Here is a 24,676-nt window from a genome sequence, read left to right as displayed (position 1 = left end):
TTTGGAATGCAAGCCTGAATAGGGAAGATGGCAAAGACATACCTGGTACTTTTTCCAACACATGCTGTTTCCAGAAATTGAGTGAAAAGTATTAGAGCAAAAAGGCTTTCAACTTTCAGAATTCATTACTTTTACTTGAGATCTCTGGCACTTAAAATACTGTTGCTCTGAAATGACAAACACTCTTCCTTGTGCTTTAGCAGACCCTTTTCTGTGCAGTGGTATACACAGCTGACTTACATTTGCCTGGATGGGCCAGTTTAATTGAAGCTGCACCAGCCCCAATTAAATGGGACTGCTTCATTTCACAACATTTAACTCTTTACAACACAAAGGAACGTTCAAATACCAAATGTGAATATAGATCTTAAGAGGAACATATCAAAAAGGAAAGGGAGCACTACTGTCTTGTTACAGAGTGAAATTCACTATTTTCAGTGTGCTATGATACTGGATGTACAAGCCATCTACACAGCAGCACCAACTCTCATAGTAAGTGTTTTAAAGCCTCAGCCAGTGGACTCGTGTTATTTTGAGAAAATCTCAGCTTTTTTTTTTTTTCCTTTCCCCTCATGGCATTTGTCCCGCATCCCCATCAATGTTTGATCGGGATGCAATTTGTCCCGATATTTCGCACTCCTTTTTTTTTTGTTTTGTTTTGTTCCTCCAGCGGGACTCCAAATTTTTTTTTCCCCCCCTCTGCCGGTGGGACTCCAGGATTCTGTTATTTTTTTCTCTCTCTCTCTGCCGGCAGGACTGCGGGACTCCTCACTTTTTTTTTTCCTTTTTTTGCTCCGCCAGCAGGACTCCCCCCTCCCATGTGTCCCAATATTTTCTTCATCCCATCTGGTCACCCAGCCTTCCTCACTCACACCCCACCCTCCAGCCTGGAGCTCCCTCCTGCACCCCAAACTCCTCATCCTCCACCCTGAGCCCACACCCCCAGCCAGAGTCCTCACCCCCTCCCGCACTCCAACCCCCTGCCCCAGCCCAGTGCAACTGAGTGAGGGTGGGGGAGAGCAAATCACTGAGGGAGGGGGAATGTAGTGAGTGGAAGGCGGGGCCTCGGGGGACGGGCAGGGCAAGGGTGTTCAGTTTTGTGCTGTTAGAAGGTTGGTAACCCTATTGTGGAGAAACTTGAAAATACAACCTAGGTGACCTCTAGCTGCTCAAACCGCACAGCAAGTAAAAAATTAACCTCATCATGATTTAATAGTTTGGGTTAGCACTCCTGACTTTCTCGGCCTCTGTGGAGGGGCTCACAAGTTGGGGGGGCAGGCTGGTTTAGTTTCAGTATGAAGGTGTTACTCTACACTAGCAGTTCTTAACCAGGGTCTGCAGCCCCCTGTGGGGCCATGAGCCAGTTTCAGGGGGCCTTAGGGCCGTATGGATGAAGGCCAGTGCCTCAAGCCCCTCTGGGGCTGAAACCAGGAGTGGAGCTGAGGGGAGCCCTGACTCTGAGCAGTCCCCCCAGGGATAAAATCCCAAGCCCAGCACCCTCATGGGGCTGAAGCCAGAGGGGGTGTAATCATAGAATATCACCTCAGGAGGTCATCTAGTCCAACCCCCTGCTCAAAGCAGGACCAACCCTCAGACAGATTTTTGCCCCTGATCCCTAAAGGGCCCCCTCAAGGATTGAACTCACAACCCTGGGTTTAGCAGGCTAATGCTCAAACCACTGAGTTATCTGCCTTGGCACTTGCTACAGGCCTGAAGCCAGGAGCAGAGCCATCGGGCTGAAGCTCAGAGTCCCAGTGCCCCCTGTGAGGCTTAAAAGACAGAGCTCCTTGCAGGGCTAAAGCCTGGACAGAAGCAACCGGGCTGAAACCCAGACCTCCATGGGTCTAAAGTGCAGAGGCTCCCTACCCCCCACCCACTGACTGAAGTCTGGAGCCTCAACCTCCCCCCCTACACACACCCACCCACTCATGTGACTGAAGCCCCAAGGCTCTTCCCCCTCCAGTGGCTGAAGCAAGGCACCCCAAGGCCCTCAAGTTTTTACAGCATTGGGGGTGGGGGGCTCAGAAAGAAAAAGGTTGAGAACTGCTGGGCTACACTACAGCAACTCCCCATCTTTAACTGCATTCAGGGCCAGCTTTAGGAAGTGTGAGGGCCCAATTCAAACAGTTTTGACGGGGTCCTGGTTAGGGAAGACCAAAAAAAAAAAAAACACGTATAAAAAAAAAAACACGTGGGTCTTGTACTGCACTCAAAGCATGCTCTGAGTCTTCCGGCGCTACCGTCTTCAATCACTCCAAGATTCTTCAGGCGCACTGAAGGCCCTGCGCCGAAGACCCAGAACAAATGAGGACATGCTGCTGAAAAGACCCGGAGCACCGCCAAAAGTGGTAAAATAAAAGGCAACCTCTAGCCAGGGAGGGATACCACGGCACGGGCCAATTCAGGGAAATTGGTTGGAATTATCCTAAAGCCGGCCCCTGATTGCATTGCATTCTTTCCACCCACAACCTGTCAATCTTGTATCCAGTTCCGTGTTACTTTCATTTAGATGTCCACAACTCTCTCACTGGGCGAACGCTGCAAAGGAACTGGGGGCTCGCTGTGTCAGTGGAGGCGCAGTAAGGAACATAGGGAGTGGGGCGGAGACTGCATGAAGGTGGGGGCTGCTTGGGTGTCTGCGGGCAAGCCCAGGGGGCTTCGGGGAGGCTGGGTGTCTTGCTGAGGGTCACAGGTTTGGGTGACAAACCGCACAACTGCCTCTTCCTCCTGCAGTCACCTAGCCCTGGTAGCCATGACTAGTGGAAGACCTCTTGCTGGCCCTCAGCAAGCAAATTTCAGCCAATTTTCTGTGCTTAGCTGAATGCACCAGGCCACGTGAAAACCTAACTTTGGCAACCCTGTTCTCCTACAGGCTTCGCAGTCCTGCACACGTACCTCGTGCACGCCCCCCGCAATCTATGTTGCGACTCATGGAAGCCCTGAACATCAGCTATTGCTGTAACAATGCACCGGTGCCATTTTTTAGGGTTCCAAAACCTCAAAGGGGCAAGTTAATTTCCTTGTTTGCTTAAATGAAAACCATGGCGCTATAAGAAAGAAGTTGGGTGAGGGCTCACATGCAATATTGCACTTCCCCACAACTCTACATGCAAGCCTGTGTGCTACATCAGGTTGCAACAGAGGCCAAGCAGAAGTCCATTTGAAAAAACATAGCCATAACGGTCTAGCCGTAAATACAGTGGTACAGGCACAAGGGAAGTAAGAGAGCATTCATCTCCCTGTAAACAGTCTCCTTTATTCCATTGCCATACACATTTTCAATCACACCTTAACATTAACCCCCCCCCCAGATTTTATAGGGGTGCATAATATTTGCAAAGTTTGTTTGCTTCCAAGACAGGAAATGTGGTACTGAATATTTACAAATCAAGATTAAAATGGGGAGCATGGAAGTACCTTTCAGGCTTTCTACACGAGTGAGTGAGATCTTCCCTTTAACTGTCCCCTTGCAAAGAGCAGCAAAAGGAGTTTGTGAGGGAGTTCTCCAGGTGAAGGAGAAGTGCTGCAGAACCCCTGGTCTGAGTGCATTATCTGCTTGCTTGCAGTTTATAGGTGGTCTGGTTGGGGGGGCTGTGTGCTAAGCCAAGATCCTTGCTAGCCAAGCCGAGAGGTTACCAACCAGTTCCAATGTGCTACCCTTTCATCCCTAATCCCTTTAGGACCCGCAGGCTTAACTCACAACAGGGGTTTAAAAAAACAGCTCCTATGCAACCCAAGAAGCTAGTGAAGAGGGGGTTTTAGACAAGGTGTGAGAGAGGCAGATACACCTAACAAACATACTCAAAAAACTTAGGCCAATAACTACTCCCCCAAGGGTTTTTTTTTTGTTAATGCAGGCAGAAGTTCAGCAGCAGAGTGGGGTGGAGGGCTATCCCATGTATTGCCCTGAATGCTGCATATATGATTACCTGGCATGTGGGATGCTTGCATCTGTTGCAAGCAACTGATGGCCCTCAGAGACAGAGGATGGGCTCTTGAGACCAGAGTGTCAGAACTGGATGAGCTAAGGGAGATGGAAAGGTATGTAGAGGTGATTTTCCAGGACCTCCTTCCCCCATTTAGTCTGACAGGCTCTGTGATATTGAGGAGGATGTAAGTCTTGGGGAAGGAACACACCAAGCTGGAGCAGAGGAAAATGATCCCATAGGTAGGACCTTCCCCTTCTGGATGATGTCATGGTATCTCTCACACAGAGGATACCTCTTTGGGGCAGGGGAAACCTGTTATAAGAAGAAATGGGTAGTAATTGGGGATTCAGTTATTATAAATATACATATTTGGGCCTGTGATGAGCAGGAGAACTGCTGGGTGAATTGCCTGTCAGGTGAAAAAGGTTACCAACCTCTCAAGATAGCTAGACAGATGTATGTGCAGGGCAGGGAAGGAGTCAGTGATTGCAGTACACAGAGAAGACTGGTAACTGCTGATAGCGGGGCTGGGAGTGCACAATGGCAAGCCTCCTCTCACCACAGGAGCCATGGTCAACTCCCTAGTGACTGCCTAGGCACCCTCCAGCAACACCCTCTTGACCATGGCACATGGGCCTATCACCCACCCTGGGCAAACTTGTAACCCCTGCTGCTTCCCCAGGCTCCTCCCCAGCTCCCTGGGCCCCACCGCCTTCCCCCATCACTGCAACTGATTCTCCAAGCTCCCTTCTACACACCCCAGACAGACTAGTCCAGACATACACTCAAGCAGGTAACTGGCTGCTAGCTGACAGGAAAGGGATAGGTCTCAGCAGGCTTCCCGGCGACCTTTCTGGGAGAGAGCTGTGCTGCCAGCCTTCTCTCATTTCCCTACTCTAGGCACCAGCAGGAGTGCGCAGTGCTGGTGCCTTTCCCAGGCCTGTCCCTTCTGCCACGCTCCGCCCAACTCTACTCTACCAGAAATTTTATGTGTGTGTGTGTGTGAGAGAGAGAGAAAATGAGAGGTCACATCACCTATGCCTATATATACCAATGACATAGGGAAAGGCAGGAGAGAGGTCCTGGAGCTACATTTAGATGGTTAGGTCAGATTCAAGTCCAGGATCTCTACAGTAGCATTATCTGAAATGCTTCCAGTTGCACGCACAGGGCTAGTAAGACAGGCAGAACCGCAAGGTCTCAATGCGTAGATAAGACAATGGTGGTGGGATTTACATTTATTAGGAACTGGGAAACCTTTTGTGAAAGGAGGAGATTATAGGGGAAGGATGAGCTCTACTTAAACCAAAACAGAATCACATTTCACAGAGGAGTGTATAAACTAAGGTATGGGGAAAATCCAACAGGTGTAGAGGAGCACACAGTTTAGACAGACACACCCCTGAGGAGAGGATTTTATTGAAGGAGATACTCTATACCAGGGATCGGCAACGTATGGCACACATGCCAAAGACAGCACGTGAGCCGATTTTTAATGGCATGCTGCTGCCTGCCAGGACTCAGCATGCCATTAAAAATCCTGCCCAGCCTGACCCACTGTCCTCTGCCCTCCACTCGCCCCACAGGGGCAGGGAGCAGAAGCGTAGGCGTGCACATGGAGTAGGCAAATGGCTCCACTCTTCTGGCACGGCAAGCCACGGGATCCGCACTCCCGGGGCAGTGCACCCGACTGAGTGCAGCAAGCTGCTGGCCCCTCCCCTGCCTTCCCTCCTCCCCTGGAGCCCTGCCGCTGCGTGTGCAGCATTCTGGGGGCCAGAGTGCGTGCTCCCACAGGGCAGTGTTTGGCTCCATGAGGAGGCAGACATGCTCCCCGCTCAACCAGAACCCTGCTGCTGTGTGTGCAGCATTCTGAGGGGTGAGGCTGCATGCTGTCACAGGGCAGTGTATCTGGCTCTGCTTGGAGCCTCATGGTAAGGGGTCCAGAGTTGGGTAAGGGGTGGAGGCAGTCAGGGGACAGAGAGCCCTGACTCTAGCACCCCCCACACATACCCAGCCCCCACATCTGCCCTGACACCTGCACCCCCTTCACATGCCCCCAGCCCTCTGCCCTGACTCTTGCACCCCCCACATCCCCACCCCGAGCACCTGAAGGACCCACCACTGAAATGCTGCCAAAGACCCAGAGCACCACCAGGTGAGTAACAATTAAAAAGGCGACTAAGTTGGCTGCTCTTCTTTAGGGCACGGGGCCCTCTTTGGCCCGAGGCCCGATTTGGAGGAATCGGCCTAAAGCCAGCCCTGGATACAGTTAATAATAGAGTACAAAATATATAGGAATGACCAAGCAGGTCACACACCTGGGGGAGTTGCATTATATGTGAAAGAAAGCGTAGCATCAAATATAAGAACTTAAATTAATCAAACTGTACCATAGAATCTTTATGGACAGAAATTCCATCCTTGAATAACAAGAGTATAGCAGTAGGAATATACTAGTGAGCATCTAACCCGGATGGTATTGTGATTGTGAAATGTCCAGGGCGATTAGAGAGACTACAAAAAAAAACAATGGGAGATTTCAGCTACCCCCATATGGACTGGATATATGTCACACAGCACGACAGGACGCAGAGAAAATTTCTAGGCATCATTAATGACTGATTCTTGAACCAGCTAGCCCTGGAACCCACAAAGGGATAGTCAGTTCTTGATTTAGTTCTAAGTGGAGCACAAAATCTGGTCCATGAGGTCAATACAGCTGAACTGCTCAGTAATACCAAGCATAAATATTAAATTTTAACATCCATATAGGGAGGAAAAACACCAAAGAAACCGAACACATTAGCATTTTATTTCAAAAAGAGGAACTGCACAAAAAGGAGGAAGCTAGTTAAATGGAATTAAAAGGAACAGTGACAAGAGTGAAATCTGTGCAAGCTGCATAGACACTATTTTAAAACACCCTAATAGAAGATAAAACTGAATGTATACCCCAAATAATTAAAAAAAAGTAAGAGGCCTAAAAAAGTGCCTCCCTAAACAGCAGAATAAGAGGCAAAAAGGCATCCTTTAAAAACTAGAAGTCAAATTCTACTGAGAAAAATAGAAAGGAGCATAAACTCTGGCAAGTCAAGTATAATTACGTAGGCCAAAAAAGAATTTGAAGAGCAATTAACACAAAAACTGACAGCATTTTTTTTTTCTTAAGTACATCAGAAGGAGGTAGCCTGCCAAATAAACTATCAGTAGGACAATGGATGATAGAGGTGCTGAAGAACTCCTCAAGGAAGACAAGGCTGCTGCAGAGCAGCTCAATGAATTCTTTGCGTCACTCTTCACTGCAAAGGATGCGAGAAACATTCCCACACTCGAAACATTCTTTTTAAGTGACAAATCTGAAGAACTGTCACAGATTGAGGTATCGGTATTGATAAATGCAAAGTAATGCACATTATCTGTGTAGTTGGGATTATGTTTTCCAAAATAACAACATCTAAATTAGTAGTTACCATTCAGGAAACAGCTTGAAGTCATCATGGATAGTTTTCTGAAAACATCTGTTCAATATGCAGCAGCAGTCAAAAAAAGCTAACAACGTTAGGAACTATTAGGAAAGGGATAGTTAGTAAAACAGAAAACATCATAATGCCACTATATAAATCCACGATACGCCCCCACCTTGAATACTGCATGCAGTTCTAGTTGCTTCATCTCAAAAGAGATAATAGAATTGAAAAAGAGAAGGGCCACAAAAATGAGGAGGGGTATGGAACAACTTCCATATTAGGATTAAAAAGACTGGGAATTTTCAGTCTGAAAAGAGATGACTAAGTGGGGAATATGATAGAGGTCTATAAAATCGTAAATGAAAAAGAAGTGTTATTTACCCCTACACATAACACAAGAACTGGGGTCCCACACTGAAATAAATAAGCAGCAGGTTTAAAACAAGCAATAGAAAATACTTCTTCACACAATGCACAGTCAACCCATGAAACTCGTTGCCAGGGGATATTGTGATGGCCAAAAGTATAACTGGATTTTAAAAAGAATTAGATAAATTCATGGAGGGTAGGTCCCTCAATGGCTATTAGCCAAGATGCAACCCCATGTTCCGGGGGTCCAACCTCTTGCTTCCAGAAGCTAGAACTGGTTGACAGGGAATGGATCACTCAAAAATTGCCCTGTTCTGTTCATTCCCTATGAATCTTCTGGCACTGGCCACCATCATAAGACCGGGATAGTATGGTCATTCTTATGTTCTACTGGGGGGCGGAGTTCTTTCTGGTAGATGTGTAATGTAAGAAAAAACTTGAGGAGTTCTCCTCCCTTTGTTCCAAGCTTCAGGAACAAACAGAGGTATAAAGCAATCTTGCTATAACTGGCACTAGCAAAGTACACCATCCATCAGCATTGCGGTTTGGCTATATCAAATGCAATCAGTGAACAAGTGCAGAGAAGCCAAATATTATATGGGAATGGCTGAGGTGGAAAAAAGACAAACAGATTAAAACTAAAGAACGTTCTTAACTCTTTAGAGTCATGAATTGCTATTGACACATACAGAAACATTTTACAGAAATATTGGAAGAGCAGATGCAGAATGAAGTTCAAAGAGTCAGAATTAGAAACCATCACTAGCAGCTCCTCCAAAGGTGCCTGTCTCTATTGCCCAATACTCAGCTTCTTCTAATTATCTTCATGTTGCCTTTAATGCATGGAAGGACCTTCTAGAGTTTATGCATAAGAACCATCCCTCAAAGAACAAAATCAGTAACATTCTTTTAGTTAAGCTTGAGAGGGTATATTTTACATAGTATACATTTAGTTGAGAAGTTGTTGCTTCCCCTACCTGTGGTTTACCATAGTCTCTCTCCCTCCTTCAGCAACTGGATAATTTTAGACAAGACCAGACAGTGTGTCGTCTGCAACCCAAAGAACGAAGTACAAGTGTATTCACAAGTAGCTTCTCTTCTCTACTGGGCTACCGGAGCTTTACCCTAGTATAGATATTTTTCCATTCACTCTTTTTGCAAAGGTGATTATTTGTCATTAACATCTTTAAAAGAAACCACCACTACCACGAGGGTGACCAGGTGCCCATTTTTCAACTGAAAAGTCCAGTTGAAAAGTGTACCAGTGTCCGGCCAGATCTACTGACCTGACACCCAAAGCCCAGTTAGTGGATATGAGGAGGTGCTGGGTCATCACCCACGCCAGCCCCTGCTCAGCTTGGGTTGCCTCTTATCTCCATCAGGTGGCCACAGCTCCTAGCCCTGGCTCTGCAGGTGGGTTCCTCCTGACCCGGGCAGAGGGGAATGGGGGAAAGGGGAAAAGCAGCAAGTGATGGGGAGGGAGGAGGGAGAGAAGCAAATGGGGGCATGACCTTGAGAGGGAAGGGACAGGGCCTCGGAGGGAAGGGGTGGGCTTGGGGAAGGTTCTGGCACTCCTGCTGGGGAGTCCAGATTTTAAATATTACCAAGTTGGCAACCATAACTACCACTCTATCTAAAGCCCTACGTGTTTAATATTTATACACCCAGCAGACACAAACAAGCTTGAGTCACATCTAACTACAGCTTATGTCAGCCAGATTCCAGTGGCTTAAATATTCCAAGAGAAAATGTTACCACTTCACAGAGATGGCTGGCAGCAGGAGTCTCATAATATGGGTTTTAAATCAAAGACTAACAACATTTCAAACTGTGAGGCATTTACAGACAGCAAAGGGTTTGGCATTAGCTTCCAGATCATTACAGTATGGTGTTTCATATACAGTGGAAGGAGGTAGATTAGCACTTTGGCCTTCCACGAGTACTTCAAAACTACCAAGGAGTTAACAGGTTATTTTGAAGGAAGGTAGAGAGCTACAGTATCTGAGCTATGGTTCAGATTTCCTAACCTGTTAAGGGAGGAGTGGAATAGCACACAGACAACAATGGAAGTTGCTGTAAAGTTGTTTATAAACAAGATTTAAGCATCAGGTTCACATAATTTACAGCCAGAAGTTTTATAAAAAGGAAGTTAAGAAGAAATTAAGCTGTTTTAACTGAGTGCAAAAATCACGACATGGCGGATTCTTGCCACCTGGATTATGGCAGGATGCAACACACTAATGAACTGGCTAGTGCAAGGATCGGTAGGCACACAGCCCGCCAGGGTAAGGGCCCTGGCAGGCCGGGCTGGTTTGTTTACCTGCCGTGTCTGCAGGTTTGGCCAATCGTGGCTCCCACTGGCCAAGGTTCACCGCTCCAGGACAATGGGGGCAGCAGGAAGCAGCCGGCAGCACATCCCTCGGCTCACGCCACTTCCCGCAGCCCCCATTGGCCTGGAGCTGCAAACCTCAGCCAGTGGGAGCCGCGATCAGCCAAACCTGCAGATGCGGCAGGTAAATATCCTCACTAGGTTGCACACAGACTGGCTAACCTAGTGAGGAGGGCTTTAAACTAGGTTCGACGGGGACAGGTGAGCAAAGCCCACTGGTAGGTGGGGAACATAAAGACCTGGGAGATGGGTCGAAAACAAGAGGGAGCGTGGGTGATAATGGCAGAGAGAAAGGAGGGTCAGGGCAAAACTGGGAGGCAAGATCAAACCAGTATATGCCTATATACAAATGCGAGAAGTATGGGTAATAAGCAGGAAGAACTGGAAGTGCTAATAAATAAATACAACTATGACATTGTTAGCATCACTGAAACTTGGTGGGATAATACACATGATTGGAATGTTGGTGTGGATGGGTATAGTTTGCTAAAAAAAAAAAAAAAAAAAAAAAAAAAAAAAAAAAAAAAAAGAAAAAAAAAAAAGAGAGACGAAAAAAACAAAAAAAAAAAAAAAAGAAAAAAAAAAAAAAAAAAAAAAAAAAAAAAAAAAAAAAGCTAGGAAAAAAAAAAAAACCTACCAGGTAGGTGATGAGGCTTTTAAACAACTTAACAACATGCCAAAGCCAAGATTGTTGAGGACTTCACTATCCAAATGTTGGAAAATAACACCGCGGGCCAATACCAGACTATCCAATAAGTTTCTTGGAACTCATTGCACTGGACAACCTATTTTAGTTTCAGAAGGTATAGGAAAAAAAAAAGAAAAAAAACAAAAAAAAAAAAAAAAAAAGAAAAAGAAAAAGAAAAAAAAAAAAAAAGAAAAAAAAAAGAAAAAAAAAAAAAAAAAGAAGAAAAGAAAAAAAAAAAAAAAAAAGAAAAAAAAAAAAAAAAAAAAAAAAAAAAAAAAAAAAAGAAAAAAAAACAAGTAGTACGTGGGGGATCGAATAAAAAACTGTTTAAACCTTATTTTAACAAATAGGAGAGGAACTCACTGGAATTTGAAAGTAAAGGAACGCTGGTCGTGAAAGTGGTCTGAAATCATAATTTGCATCTAAGAAGTGTAGGGCGATACAGCCAAATAGGACAATGGATTCAGAGAAGGCAATTGTTAAGCTCAGAGAGAGGATAGTAATCCGGCATGGAATCAAGACTTGGAGGGGGAAAACACTGGGAGACTTGCGTGTGTCTTCAAGGAACTATTAAGGCCAAAAGCAAGCTATTCGATGATAAGGAAAGATAAAATGTGCAATCACCTTGGCTTAGCAGAACTGCATACCTACAAATAAAAGGATTTCAAAAAAATATTGAAACTAGAGTCATGATTACAAGTATGAATATAGCAAGAGAACACAACGGGAATGCAGGGCAAGTTAGGAAGGCAAAGGCAAAAATGAGCTCAAACTAGCTATGATAAAGGGAAACAAGAACTTTTTATCAATACATTTAGAGCAAGAGGAAGACCAAGGACGGTGTGCCACTGACCTCAGTGAGGAGGGCAGGCACAGTAACAGAATTGAATGCCAGAATGCTTTATTGTGACTTCTTAGTTTCTCTTCACTGAAATCTGACTGATATGCAACATAGGATGTTATGAAGGGTAGTTTAGAAGAAAATAAAAAGACAAGTTAAAAATCACTTAGAAACAAGTTAGATGCCTCGCAATTCACGCAGCCTGATGATGCATCCTAGAATACTCAAGGAGTTAATGAGAGAGGTATCTGAGGCCTCTAGCTATTATCTTTGGGAAATTCATGGGGACAGGAGAGAAGATCCAGAAGACTGAAAAGCGGCAAACTATAGTGCCCATCTATAAAAAGGGAAATAAAAACAACCCAGGAAACTACAGACCAGTTAGTTTAACTTCTGTGCCAGGGAAGATAATGGAGCAAGTACATTAAAGAACTCATCTGCAAACACTTGGAGGTGGGTAAGGTGATAGGAATAGCCAGCATGGATTTGTAAGAACAAATCATGCTCAAACCAATCTGATAGCTTTCTTTGAAGGATAACCGAGTCTTGTGGATAAGGGAGAAGCAGCGGATGTGGTAATACCTAGCCTTCTTAGTAAGGCATTGATTATTGGTCTCAGATGATATTCTTATCACATAAACTAGGCAAATACAATTGTAGATGGGCTTACTATAAGGTGGGTGCATAACTGGCTGGATAACCGTACTCAGAGAAGTAGTTATTAATGCTCCCAATCCCTGGAAAGGTATAACGCGTGGGGTTCCGCAGGGGTCTGTTTTTGGACGGCTCATGTTCAATATTCTTCATCAACGACTTAGATGTTGCATAGAAAGTACGCTTATTAAGTTTGCGACATACCAAACTGGGAGGATTGCAACTGCTTTGGGACAGGGTCATGATTTCAAAATGATCTGGACAAATTGGAGAAATGAGTCTTGAGGTAAAACAGGATGGAATTTCAATAAAACAAATGCCAAGTGTTCCACTAAGGAAGAACATCAAATCAGTTTCATCACATACAGCATGGAAGAGACTGTCAGTAAGGAGCTCTGGCAGAATAGGACTCTAGAGGTTATAGTGACCAACAAGCTACATCTGAGCAACAGTTGCGATTTTGGCTGTTGCAAAAAAAATGCCAACCTGATTTCTGGGATGCCATTAACAGGTGTGTGTGTAAACAAGATACGCAGAAGTCATTTTTTCCGCTCTACTCTGCCGCTGGTTAGACCTTTCAACTGGAATATGTGTTTCAGTGCTGGGCACTGCATTTTCAAGTAAGATGTGGAGAAATTGGATAGGGTCCAGGTAAGCAGCAAGCAAGAATGACTTAAAGGTATTGAGGACATGAGCTACGAAGGAAGGCTGAAAAAACTGGGTTTTGTTTAGCTTGGAAAGAGAGAACGACAGAGGGACATGATAGCAGTTTTTAGGCTATCTAAAGGGTGTATCATCAGGAGGAGGGCCAAGAAACTTCTGTTCACCTTAGCCTCTAATGATAAAACAGAGAGCAATGGGCTTAACACTGCAGACAAGAGAGTTTAGGCTTTGACATTTAGAAAATTTCCTAACTGTCAGGGATGGTTAAAACCTAGGGAGGTTGTGGAATCTCCATCTCTGGAGATATTTAAGAGTAGGTTAGATCAATGTCTATCAGGGATGGTCTAGAGAGTATTTGGTCCTGCCATGAGGGCAAGGGACTGGACTCGATGACCTCTCAAGGTCCCTTCCAATCCTAGAGTCTATGAATAAAACCATCAGTGACCCCAACAGCTCTAAACAATTTTTGACCTTCACCAGATCAACAGAACACACAGCTACGCATGCACACTTCAGCCCACATCAAGCCCCTTCTTCCCCTAAAGCCCAAGTAACTAGATAAACTTTGAAGCACATCCTGATGGTCAGATCAGGGGAAGAGGGTAGGGGAACTCTTATGGGACTTGCTGGACCACCACCAGTTTCTTCTTTTAAAAGAAAGAGGGGACATCAACTCACATACTCAGCTGATTGCCCCTTTCTCACAGTTGCAATCTCACAGACAGGTCCCAGCTCATTTAAGTTTTAAAAAAACAAATACTTAGTAAATATTACATATTGCTGTCCATCTCTAGATCACAAAAGTGCTTTACAAAAAGAAAAAAGGCAAGTGCAATTATCAGCATTTTATAATGAGGAAACTGGGCAAGTCACTTTACCTCTCTGTACCTCAGTTACAGAGGGTGGGTCAGTGACAGAGCTGGAATAAAACTCGGGTCTCCTGACTCACTCCTGGATTACACCAGCTTCCCAATTAGAGCCTCTTCTGTGGTGCTGGAATCCAAGCAACAACCAAGCTATCTTGATCAAGCAGCTAAGAACCAGAATGTTAAAGCGAACAGTCTAGTTTCTCTATATAAGCATGCATCCAACGAAGCAGGTATTCACCCACGAAAACTCATGCTCCAATACGTCTGTTAGTCTATAAGGTGCCACAGGACTCTCTGCTACTTTTACAGATCCAGATTAACACGGCTACCCCTCTGATATGTAAGCAGAGACATAGAAAAAGTAAAGGGCTAAATAAATTAGAGACTTTTCAACATTAACTGTTACTTATTTAAGGTATTAAGTAGTAAGAGCAAGGGGGGAAATGATCACAAATTTGCAATTTCTCATTTCACCTGTTTTGCTGCTAGCCAGATTTCACCTGCCAGCCAGATTTCACCTGCCTGGATTAACTGAAAAGGTCTAAATTTCCTATGTACTCATTATGTGCCTTCATGAAACTGTACTACAAGTTATACATCTAGAAAATGAATTGTTTTACAAAATCCATGTATGCTTGATTCCAAGACTGCAAAATCTGAATTTGTTTTACAAAATATACATACACACGGTATACTTAGAAAAATAATTTGTTGGTGGGCTACACAACTTGAGTTAATGACATTTATTAAGAGGTAGAAAGCTGGATGTCTCAACTGCATCAGAAGCTTCCTGCAACTCCAGTTATGGCAGTGAGATGTTAGATACTTACAGTACAATTGCAATGAACTACTAATGAATTTGATACTGTCAAACCACCTTTTTGATTTTGGTTCTCTTTCAAAACACCATCTGAACACAGGAAGGCTGAGATACAGCTACTTGCCAACAACTCTCTGCTTTGTTTCTTTTACACAAGACTGGGCCTGACTGTTTTGTATGACTTCTGAGCTAACTACTTGGATGACTACTAGCCACGTTCTATGGCTTAGTTTAGGGGTCCCCACTGTGAGCTATGATTAGCTATTGCAGAATAAACAAACAAGCTTACCTTTTATACACATGATGTATTTCAGTATTCTCTAATCAGCAAGATATCCTAAGCAACAGTCACACCACCAACACTTTAGTGGTGTCTACATCACCTTGATGTGTTTGGATGAAGGAACAGAGGCACTTAATAAGCCAACACACATTGTAAGCATCTCTTTTATTTGTTGTAATATAAAGAAGCATACATCATTCATTCTTTTCAGTACAACTCAAATTGTACACCAACTAAAAAAAGGTCAGTGTACACAGACATCCATGAGCCTGTCACAACAGGACTCATGACATTTTGCTCTGCTGGTATTGCACTTTGAATAGGCTTGAATTAAGGCACAGTAAAAACAAAATCATTTAGTGCTTCTACAGCAGATGTCGTCTTAAACACATGCTACATGACAAACTAGTTTTTCTAGCTTATGTATATACACACAAAGAAAGGGAAAATGCATGCACTAGAAGGCTTAGATTTCAACAATTTTGTTGCTTCATAATATACAAATAAAGTAGTTTAAAGATGTAAACAAATTGCATGCACATAAACTAGAGCAAAATCTTTAATACAGTATCTGAAAGCTATTATGCTTAAATAAAAAATATAACTTACTAGTACTCAATGTTTATGTGCCATTTTTTGTCCTGTAGAAATTAAAAGTTTGGGGTTCTTTTTGCTTCACACATTGGCAGCATGTATGTTGATAGGAAAGACTGATATGGCTTTTGCATTACACAACACAATGACAAGAAGCAGCTTCTCCTATTCCATTTGGATATGGCATCCTGGGTATTTTCCAGTTAAGGAAAGCAACAACAAAAAATCCAATAGGATTTATGCTATAATTCGGGAAAGCTGCAAGTTTCAGCAGCCCTTTCTGGAGACATTTTGCTAAGAGTAAATTCTTAAAACCTAAAACAAAAGAATCTGAACAAACCAAGTTTCACTTTCCACTTCAAACACTACAGAACAAAAATTAAGTCTCCCTTTCCCCCTCTCACCCGCCCCCCCGGGGCTGTGATAGCTGAAGTGCTCTTGGATTGCCTCACAGGTTAACTGGGTGACAGCATTTCAACAAGTACCCTGAAATCAATCTTCCTGCTCTTTCTTAAGGAAATTAGTGATATAGTTTTTATTTCTCTTTTTGGTGTAGGGCAGGAGATTTTTCAAATTAAATACAGGAACAAGTATCACTCCTGCAACCTACCATGCAGGCTGAGAAGGCACATTTACTGCTGTGTGGATAGCAAGGGAAGACTTTGTTTTATTAAAAGGCATAGTGTTTAGTATTACTTCCCCTCCCTCTCTTCTCCCTCCCCCTCCCCTCAAGAGTCTTTTGGTTAGACCAGATAGAGTTCTATATAGCGACTTCCCAGGAGCCGTCCATTTTTCTCAGCCACTGCTTTCTTAGCCAGGTCCAGGCTTGGAAAAGTCACCAACGCTTCTCCACTGGGCTGGCCACTAAAGTTGTAAAGCACGAGAATGGAATCTGTGTGGAGCTGCAGGAATAAGAACACAAGGGAGGGGGAAGAGAAACTTAAAAGCTAAGACCACAGATGTAGGCTCTGTCCCTAACCCTATGTACTCCTGCTGGTTTCTTTAATTGCTTTAGATCAACAGAAAGGCAGTTCCGAGTTTTATACATAAAAACACTTCATCTGCCAAGCTTCAAATCATCGTGGCTACAAACGGCCAAGTCTGGAGGAGAATAAAGGACTGAAGACTGAACTGAGAGCTGTTTTTTAGTTCATAGCAGAAGGAACTTGAATTCTGCTGGCGTACGAGTCAGAAAGATTCAAAAGTAGCTCCAGGAGGAGAGTCCAGTACAGAAGTACTGCAGATTACTTAGATTTAAGGTTAGCAAGACCATGTGTCTACATTATGGGCACTACAGTGGCATAGCTACTGCACTGTACCACATGGTATAGATGCAGACAACAGTGACAGAAGGGGTTTTTCCATTGCTGTAGGAACACCACCTCCTCAAGTGATGGTAGCTAGGTTATCAGAAGCATTCTTCCATCGACCTAGTTGCATCTATACCGTGGGCTAAGTTGGCATAGCTACAGCACCCGAGGTATGAATTTGTCATACCTCTGAGCGTTGTAGCTATGTTGACCTAAGTTTGAAGTGTGGACTAGCCCAAGACAGAAGAGGTATCAAATTTAGTAAATAATAGGCAAAGCAAGGAAGGAAACCTCAGCCTGCAGTGAAGTATGCTTGTGCTACCTGGCTTATTGGCCAAGAAAAACAGAAAGGGCTATTAAAGCATCATGAATACTAACCCAAAAGAAAATAAGGCAGACAGTGACACCAGAAAGTATGGATAGAGCAGCATGAGAGGAGAAGATGCATGAGAATTAACAGAACTAAATTAGCCCCCAGAACCAGAGAAGAAAAAGTTGTAGTACTTCAATTGAATCAAAGGAGCCTTTGTTAATATGGAGGGAAGATGGCGGAAAGAGTGGTGGGAAATGATACTGTTCTGTCAATGTAGTTAATCTACTTGGGGTGACACCCGGGCCCTGGTGTGTTCAAGGATTTAACCCCAAAATATCGAGTATAAAATCCACTCAGCAGATGTGCCCGAGCTTGTCTGTGCCCCCATACCAGACATCCTGGAAGCCCTTGCAGGGTAAATTTGGCAATCTCATTTGTATATTTGATTTAATAAATCTGAACCAAGCTAAGAAATCAAAAGTTGAAGCAGCAAAAACTCTGAATACAAGAGATTCATTTGCTGGAAACTTAAGATGGGGTCAACTCATTGCCAGAAAGAACACAAACACTTGCTAAGTTAGACCACCACAGTTTAAGGGGGAGGGGGGGTGGGAGAGAGATCAAGCGTAATACTTGCTTTGTGGAGTCTACATCCTTCAGATTTAAAGAGGAAAAATATTTGCATCCCTCCCCCCCACCCACCCCAAAAAATGATGCTACCATATATGCTTGTTACAGTAAGATAAATGGCAAAATGCTCACTTTTTGGTTACCTCCCATACTAATTTCTGAGCAACTTTATATTCTCACATGTAGAAGTAAAGCCAGCACATACCAGAACTTCACTCACCCAAACGCTTGGTAGGCAATAAAAGCAGTCTGAAGTTATAAGCAACAAATCATGTTAGGAACTAGAGGTACTTAATAGGGCAGTGAGCACAGACGCTATTAGATCCATATAATACTGGTACATTTCTCCCTCCAGAAACAAAGTGAATTAGGAAAGCAGCATGCCGAAAAATATTCAAGAACCTTATACAAAAATTCCTGTAAGAAGCCCAGATTAGTTTTAGAAATCAGATTAATAGATTTCAGATTACTAATGCACTTAAAAGAGGAAAAAGCACTTCATTTGGGTAGAACCACTGACAAAATTGTATTGGGTCTGTTTTAAAACGTTTTTGCACCTACACCTGTGATTGCTAACTGCTGGCTACAGTCACGGCTACAGTATATCGAGGTCAGTCAGTTTTAGTATCCAGGCCCAAATGCAACGAGAGCATATGGGAAGTATGGTTACACCACTGAGCACAGGAGACAGCAAAAAGCAGTTTCTGTAGCAGCTTTGGTTTTTAAATCAATGTATTAGAAAAAAAATAGTGTAGTTATGGTAGTAGGGAGTGTGCTTCTCCCCCTCCCCTTTTTTTTTTTTTAAACAAGCAATATCAGTAGCAGGAAAAACTGTATGGAAGGCCAACAGAACAGGCTGCAGGTTCTGCAAGAGGCACAGTTGCCTATGTCTTTTCCGAACTCATTTATGTTCACTTTAAGACACTAACCTCTGGTTTTAATGTAGATGTCTTAAGTAAATGCATTCATTTTGGGAATTACAGCTGAAGATTCATTCAGAGGAGGAGAATGAGGTACTCACACATCGTGGCAAATATTTATTCTCTTTGGGTGGTTTGCACCAGAGATGTTCATACCACGGTACCCAAGGCTACGCCACTCGTTTTGTAGTCTGTTAGTCTGAGATAACTCAGCTCCCATCTGGCTGTAGCAAGGCCCAGTTATTAACCCCATTTTCCAGATGATATGAGTGAAACACGAGAGCAGGTGAATAACTTGCCCAGGATCACAGTGAGTGAGTGTCTATATATCTGCTCAGAATGAACCAGCTATCCTGTCCCAGCTCTTCTAGACACTACACTACACAGCCTTCAGGGGACTTGCTCCCCAGCAGGTGTGATATTTTATAGTGAAATCACACACATATGAATGTCTTGATACAAATAGCTTTACAGAAAAGCCGCTCTAACCTAATGACCTATTAACTCAACTCTTTGTAAGTCATCTGTTTCCAAATGATATTATACCTATGGGGGAAGGGGGACCAGCAGAACTAATCAGTTGGATTTTTAAAAGGGAGAGACTTGATATTATGAAAATCATTAATACTTTCTAGGTCATATTAGAATTATGCATTACAACCACACAAATGCCAAAATTCATTATTGTCATTATAATTAACATCAAGGCAGAGGCATAACGTTTTGTCACTTGTTACTGCACTGAAAAAACTTGGACATTAGCAGAACATTTAAATGCATAATTTAAAATAGTACCATTTGAGCTCTCAAATGATTCCTTTGATTTCTCTTCCAAAAAGTACTAGAATAATTATTTTTAAAAAGAAATCTACACGTCTTAAGGAAAAATAAAGTTGGTTAACTTAGTATTTAAGACTCAGGAGCAAACTTTTTACATGGGAATGAAGCAATACATAATTTAGCGCTCTAGCATTCAACAGAGAGCCTGTACAAAGCTTATGGACCTGAGGGCTTAAGAGATACATATCTTGGGTAGGCCCTGGGCAAAAGTGAATTTCATCATGAAGTGGTAACCAAAGTTTCCAGGCTCCAGAGATAAACTGCCTCCCCTCTTCTACTTTGTTTTCTTTTAATTTCTGAAGTTGTTCCACTCATACTGTTAAATCAGAAGAATACTTTGAACCTACAGTGTAATAATAAAGTTATCTTAATATTGCTTTGTGCCCTCAAATTGCAATTTTTTTCAAAAATTATATGCTCTTCTTTGTTAATAGTTTAATTGAAGGATTTAGTAGTTTAATCAATATCCATTACACTTTTCAAATGTCTGTTACCTTTACTATATGTGAATGATTTGTAAGAAAGTCCCAGCTCAGAGGCCAAAGTGTAAGCGTGTATTGGGAAAGCCGGGATCAGACTGCAATGGACAACTGGGATAGTTCACCATTAGCAAGTTTACTCACACATATAAAGAAAACAAACACCCTTATTGACAGAGCAACATTCCAGACCCATTCTAAAGAATAGGGATCTCATTGGTGCAAAGTGAGCAGGAGAAATCAGAGAAGCATTCATTTCTAGACAACTTTGCAGTCTAAGAAAGATGGAGAAAGGCAGGGAGAGGGTTTAAAAAAAAAAAAAAGAGTGTCTTCCTATTTTTTCTGAAGTCAAGGTTAGTAGAAATTTTCTTGCTATGTTCAAACAAACAAGAATAAAAGCCCTGGGCTAAAAGCCTCAGATGGAGCACTCAGCAAATGGTAATAAACCACGGTGAAAGTTTAACAGAAATTTCTTTGCACAAAGCCAAGCTGTCACATAACCTCCACCATTTACCACTGCTGTCCCATCAGCCACAGATCACAGGAGTAGCCTCAGTTTCACCAGATTAGTTGATTTTTTTTTTCCAATAGGACAGGAGCAGGGAAGGTTAGAGTAAGGTTCCCAAACACAAGCTAGGAAGGAAAAACAGTCTCCACATCACCAAGCCCTTCATTTCCCTTCCCGTTCACCATTGGAGACCCAGCTTCTGCCAGTCCCATCTTACCTTCTTTGGAAGTTACAAACAGTTACAAACAGACCCACTCTTTCGGTGCTTGTAACACACTCCTTGCTTGATCGTTCAGCTGAATAAGGCCATTGTAGTCATCAGGTGCATACTACAGTACAAGTGTGATACATGATAATCAGCAAGAGAAGGTACAGTTCTTGTACAGCAAGCCACACAGACTACATTTGCAACCTTAATTAAGAGCATCAGGTACAGTAACTGGCAGGAGACAAAGTGAATTTGACACACACACAGCTTATATGCAATCAGTAAAATCCACTACTTGAAGAATTGGTTGGAGATAGGTTTATGGAAGAAATATGGAGGAAATTATATACTGCTTATACTAGCTTTTTGTAATGCAAGTCTTCCTTAATAAGGAAATTTAAACAACCAAATACCCTTTTTTCCTTAATATTCATAGAACAGCAGCAAGTAGATATTGAAATGATGTGCCAGGTAACAAATGACAAAGTCTATGTATCGGAGAGAGCGATACTATGTTACAGCAGAGAATCTCATAGGAATTGGAGCACATGCTTTCTAGACTGCACAAATTGACGTGAGGAGAGGAAGGATTAGGAGAGACCAAGGTCCGAAATCTGATCTTACTTAGGAGTGTAAATAAGAAGTTAACTCCACTGAAGTAGAGAGAGTTACCCTGGTGAAAAGCCAGCGGGAGGCGTTGTCCGCACACAAAAGCCAAAGTTGTACCTCTGTGCCTAACACCAGTATAGCTAAAGCCATACAACTCCCAAGTGTGGATGCATTTATACAGGTATAAAAGTGCTTGTATAGGTGAAGCTTACCCCCATATAGGAAGGAGAATAAGCAATATCAGTGTAAAGCACTTTTATATGGATATAACTGAGTCCAAACAGGGGTTGTGCCAGTATAACCATTTTGGTAAAAAGAAAAATCACATCACTAACCAATAAAGTTATATCAGTACAAAATAGGGTTGCCAACCCACTGGGATTGTCCTGGAGTCTCCAGAAGATGAAAGATCATGTCAGGTGATGAAATCTCCAGGAACACATCCAGCCAAGATTGGCAACCCCAGTACAAAAGCCATGTATAGACTAGGCCTGAGAGAGAAGAATAAGGTCAAAGATCTTAACCATGCATGAGAAGGGCGTGTTGTTATAGGGGATGGTGCAAGTCTGTGTCTAAAGTCAGAAAACAGATCTTGGTTGATGAGACCAAATGCTGGTTTATACAGAATGTCTCCAGAAGCACACATACCGGAAAGAAACAAATCCCAGAGAACACCTGAATATGTTGTGGAGACTACTGGAATGCTACTTTGCAGCAAAGAGGTACACTTAATCTGGTTTACATTATGTCCTTTCTGCAATAACAAGCAGAATTTTCTTTTTTGAAATGGCTTCCTTTACATGCATTGGCACATTACACTATCCCCAAGCACACAAGGTTCTATTGCTATGCTGCCCTTTGTTTCTTTTGATACAGAAAATGTCTCCTGCCAGTTTATAGGGAAGAATAAATATTGTATTTATAAAAGAAAATAAAAAAAGACACTTTATAACCACCTATAGTGAAATTTAAAGAACACATAATACACCTACCACACAGAGCAACATCCAAGAGCCCAAACACCATAAGAGAAAGAACCCCCACAATCTTCACTATGGATTTCTAGCCGCCTTCACATCTAGACCCACTCCATTAAGTACAAACAAACGTAAGAAGGTTTTTCTAGATAGTCTCTACCAGGGCAACCAGGCTGAGCAAATATTAATTATCAGCTACCAGACCTGCCCTTGAAACCAATCTACAAAAAGTAAGTTTGTTCTTTGGAAGGAATGTCTCAATATAGTACATACTTTAGATACTAGATTATCAGCAGATTTGCAGTAGGTAAAGCCCTGTAGCCTCTAGTGAGAGTATTTTTTTTTTAAAAGGTATGCATAAGCAACAAGAAAAACGAGGAATGGAAAAATTACAGTGTATCAGAAATGGCAAGAAGATAGATTGGTATAAAGCATGAGCTCAAGTGTGCAGGAAACTTGAATAACTATTGTGGTGGGTTTTTTATAGAGTTTATTATTTAGAGGACAGACATGTAAAAGGAGAGATTGTATTAAGTTATGGTAATTAAACAGAGGTTGTGGAGCAGTAAGTGCTTCTGAACAGCTCCAGCTTAAAAAAAATTACAAAAAGGCATTATTGTAAATCAAGTGAAGGAAATAATGCAACAGGTGAGGTCATACAAGAAACTAGGTCTCTAGTGAGAAAATGACAGCTACTCCAAAAGACTTGAGATAGAGCATTAAATGAGCGTTTCAGATGTTGCCTATATTGCAGAAGCCTCCTAAATGAGCAAGGCCAAGGTACACTACTATTGGACTGGATGACCAAAAGTGGAAGAACCTGAGGTCAGCTCAAGTGTCCAAAGTGGAATATCAGTGTTGCTAGCTTTTAATGCAGGGACATGTAATTAGCATTAAGCCTCTTAATTTAGGCTCAGTATTTCTGCTTTACCAGTCCCCTACCAATCTGAGATTGTGAAATAAAATTATACAATAATGTAAAAATGCACTATTATGGATTTGCCAGAAGTCATCCAATGCCACGTATTGTACAGATGACAAAAAGCAACACTACATAGAATCATAGATTATTAGGGTTGGAAGGGACCTCAAGAGATCACCTAGTCCAACCTGCTGCTCAAAGCAGGACCAATCCCCAAATGGCCCCCTCAAGGATTGAACTCAAAACCCTGGATTTAGCAGGCCAATGCTCAAACCACTGAGCTATCCCTCCCCCGCAACTCAGAAGCAGATAGCTAAAAAACTACTGCCAAACCCCATTTCCTACTGTTGAAAAGCTGGAGTGTACAATAGCATGTTCTTTACCTTTGTTCATTCATATGGGCAAAAGGTGAAATTTTCAAATAATTCAAAAATTCTGCTTCCATTGCAATCAATGGCAGATAAGCCAGTCTGAAAATCCCAGATAAGATAATCAGCTGTGAACTCACAAAACCAGAAGTCATTTTGAAAAGCTTTATAAATCCAGTGACATATCAAATTTGGCCTCAACACATCCAACCTGAATGAATATAGATGTTGCATTTTCAAAGGCATTCTCTTCAGTGAGCATTTTTAACTCACTCAGAAAACTGCAAGTTTCTGAGGAGAGCTTATTGTTAACTGCCTGGCGGCAGCAGCTGACCCCTCTTATCCAATTATTCATCAAAAAACCAAGCATCCATCGAAGATGTTTTTCCGTCAACCAGTGTCTCTTTTTCTTCTATTTGACAGAACAGGCTAGTTTATTGATATAGATGAAGCAGAGGGAGCTGCTTCTTAGATAGATTGATTTTTCCTTTACATTTTTCTTAAGTCAGTGACAAAATGATTCCTTTTTCACCCTGAGGTGGCTATCAAGTCCAACTGAAGTTAGTGGGGAGAGGCACATGAAAAGAGCCAAGAAGAGGCCGCACACACATCACCACTGTGGGGGTTTCTTTAAAGGATTCCTCATCTGACCCTCATCTCAAGGGCAGCAGGAAATGGTACTTGGTGTGCCCACCTGTACTATGGGTCTTCCATTGGGTAGGTAGGATTGGAGCCAGGTATAGAGTAAAGTTTGCACCAAGAGGGTAGCTTGGAAGCAGAAAGTAATGCCAAGTAATAGCAAGTGGTGAATCTTTACAGGCTAGAAAAAAAAATGGCAAGATACACTGCAGAGTGGCCACAGACAAAAGACTGAGAGCAGGTGGAAAATGCATCTGGTAGGAATAGAGTACTGGTACCAAGGGGAGTGGATGCTCGGTGAGTAAGAAAGCCGGTTTGAATAGGGGGAACAAGTTGATCCTTTTGGAAAGCAAAGGTGAGGCTGAATCATTTTATATGGGAGCAGGA

The 24,676-nt window shown here is 42.7% G+C and overlaps 1 protein-coding gene across 4 annotated transcripts in view; it reads right to left on the bottom strand.

The window, feature by feature from the left end:
• Positions 1 to 15,978: 15,978 nt before the first annotated feature.
• ESRP2 (epithelial splicing regulatory protein 2) overlaps positions 15,979 to 24,676 on the bottom strand; it is a 63,509-nt gene continuing 54,811 nt past the window's right edge. For 3 of the 4 annotated variants that reach the window (XM_075073700.1, XM_032780950.2, XM_032780951.2), the window contains exons 16-17: positions 20,784 to 20,895; positions 16,389 to 16,468 (exon numbers count right to left, since the gene is read on the bottom strand). In XM_075073700.1, coding sequence (XP_074929801.1) covers positions 20,806 to 20,895 — 90 coding nt within the window. In that variant the 3' untranslated portion in view covers positions 16,389 to 16,468; positions 20,784 to 20,805. Of the gene's footprint in view, positions 16,469 to 20,783; positions 20,896 to 24,676 lie in introns of all 4 variants that reach the window. The other variant, XM_032780952.2, reaches the window with a different exon arrangement.

This window comes from Chelonoidis abingdonii, chromosome 19 (genome assembly GCF_003597395.2).
Source record: "Chelonoidis abingdonii isolate Lonesome George chromosome 19, CheloAbing_2.0, whole genome shotgun sequence".
NCBI lineage: Eukaryota > Metazoa > Chordata > Testudines > Testudinidae > Chelonoidis > Chelonoidis abingdonii.
Note: the sequence above shows the minus strand (reverse complement) of the source record. Positions and strands in the feature narration are given on the sequence as shown.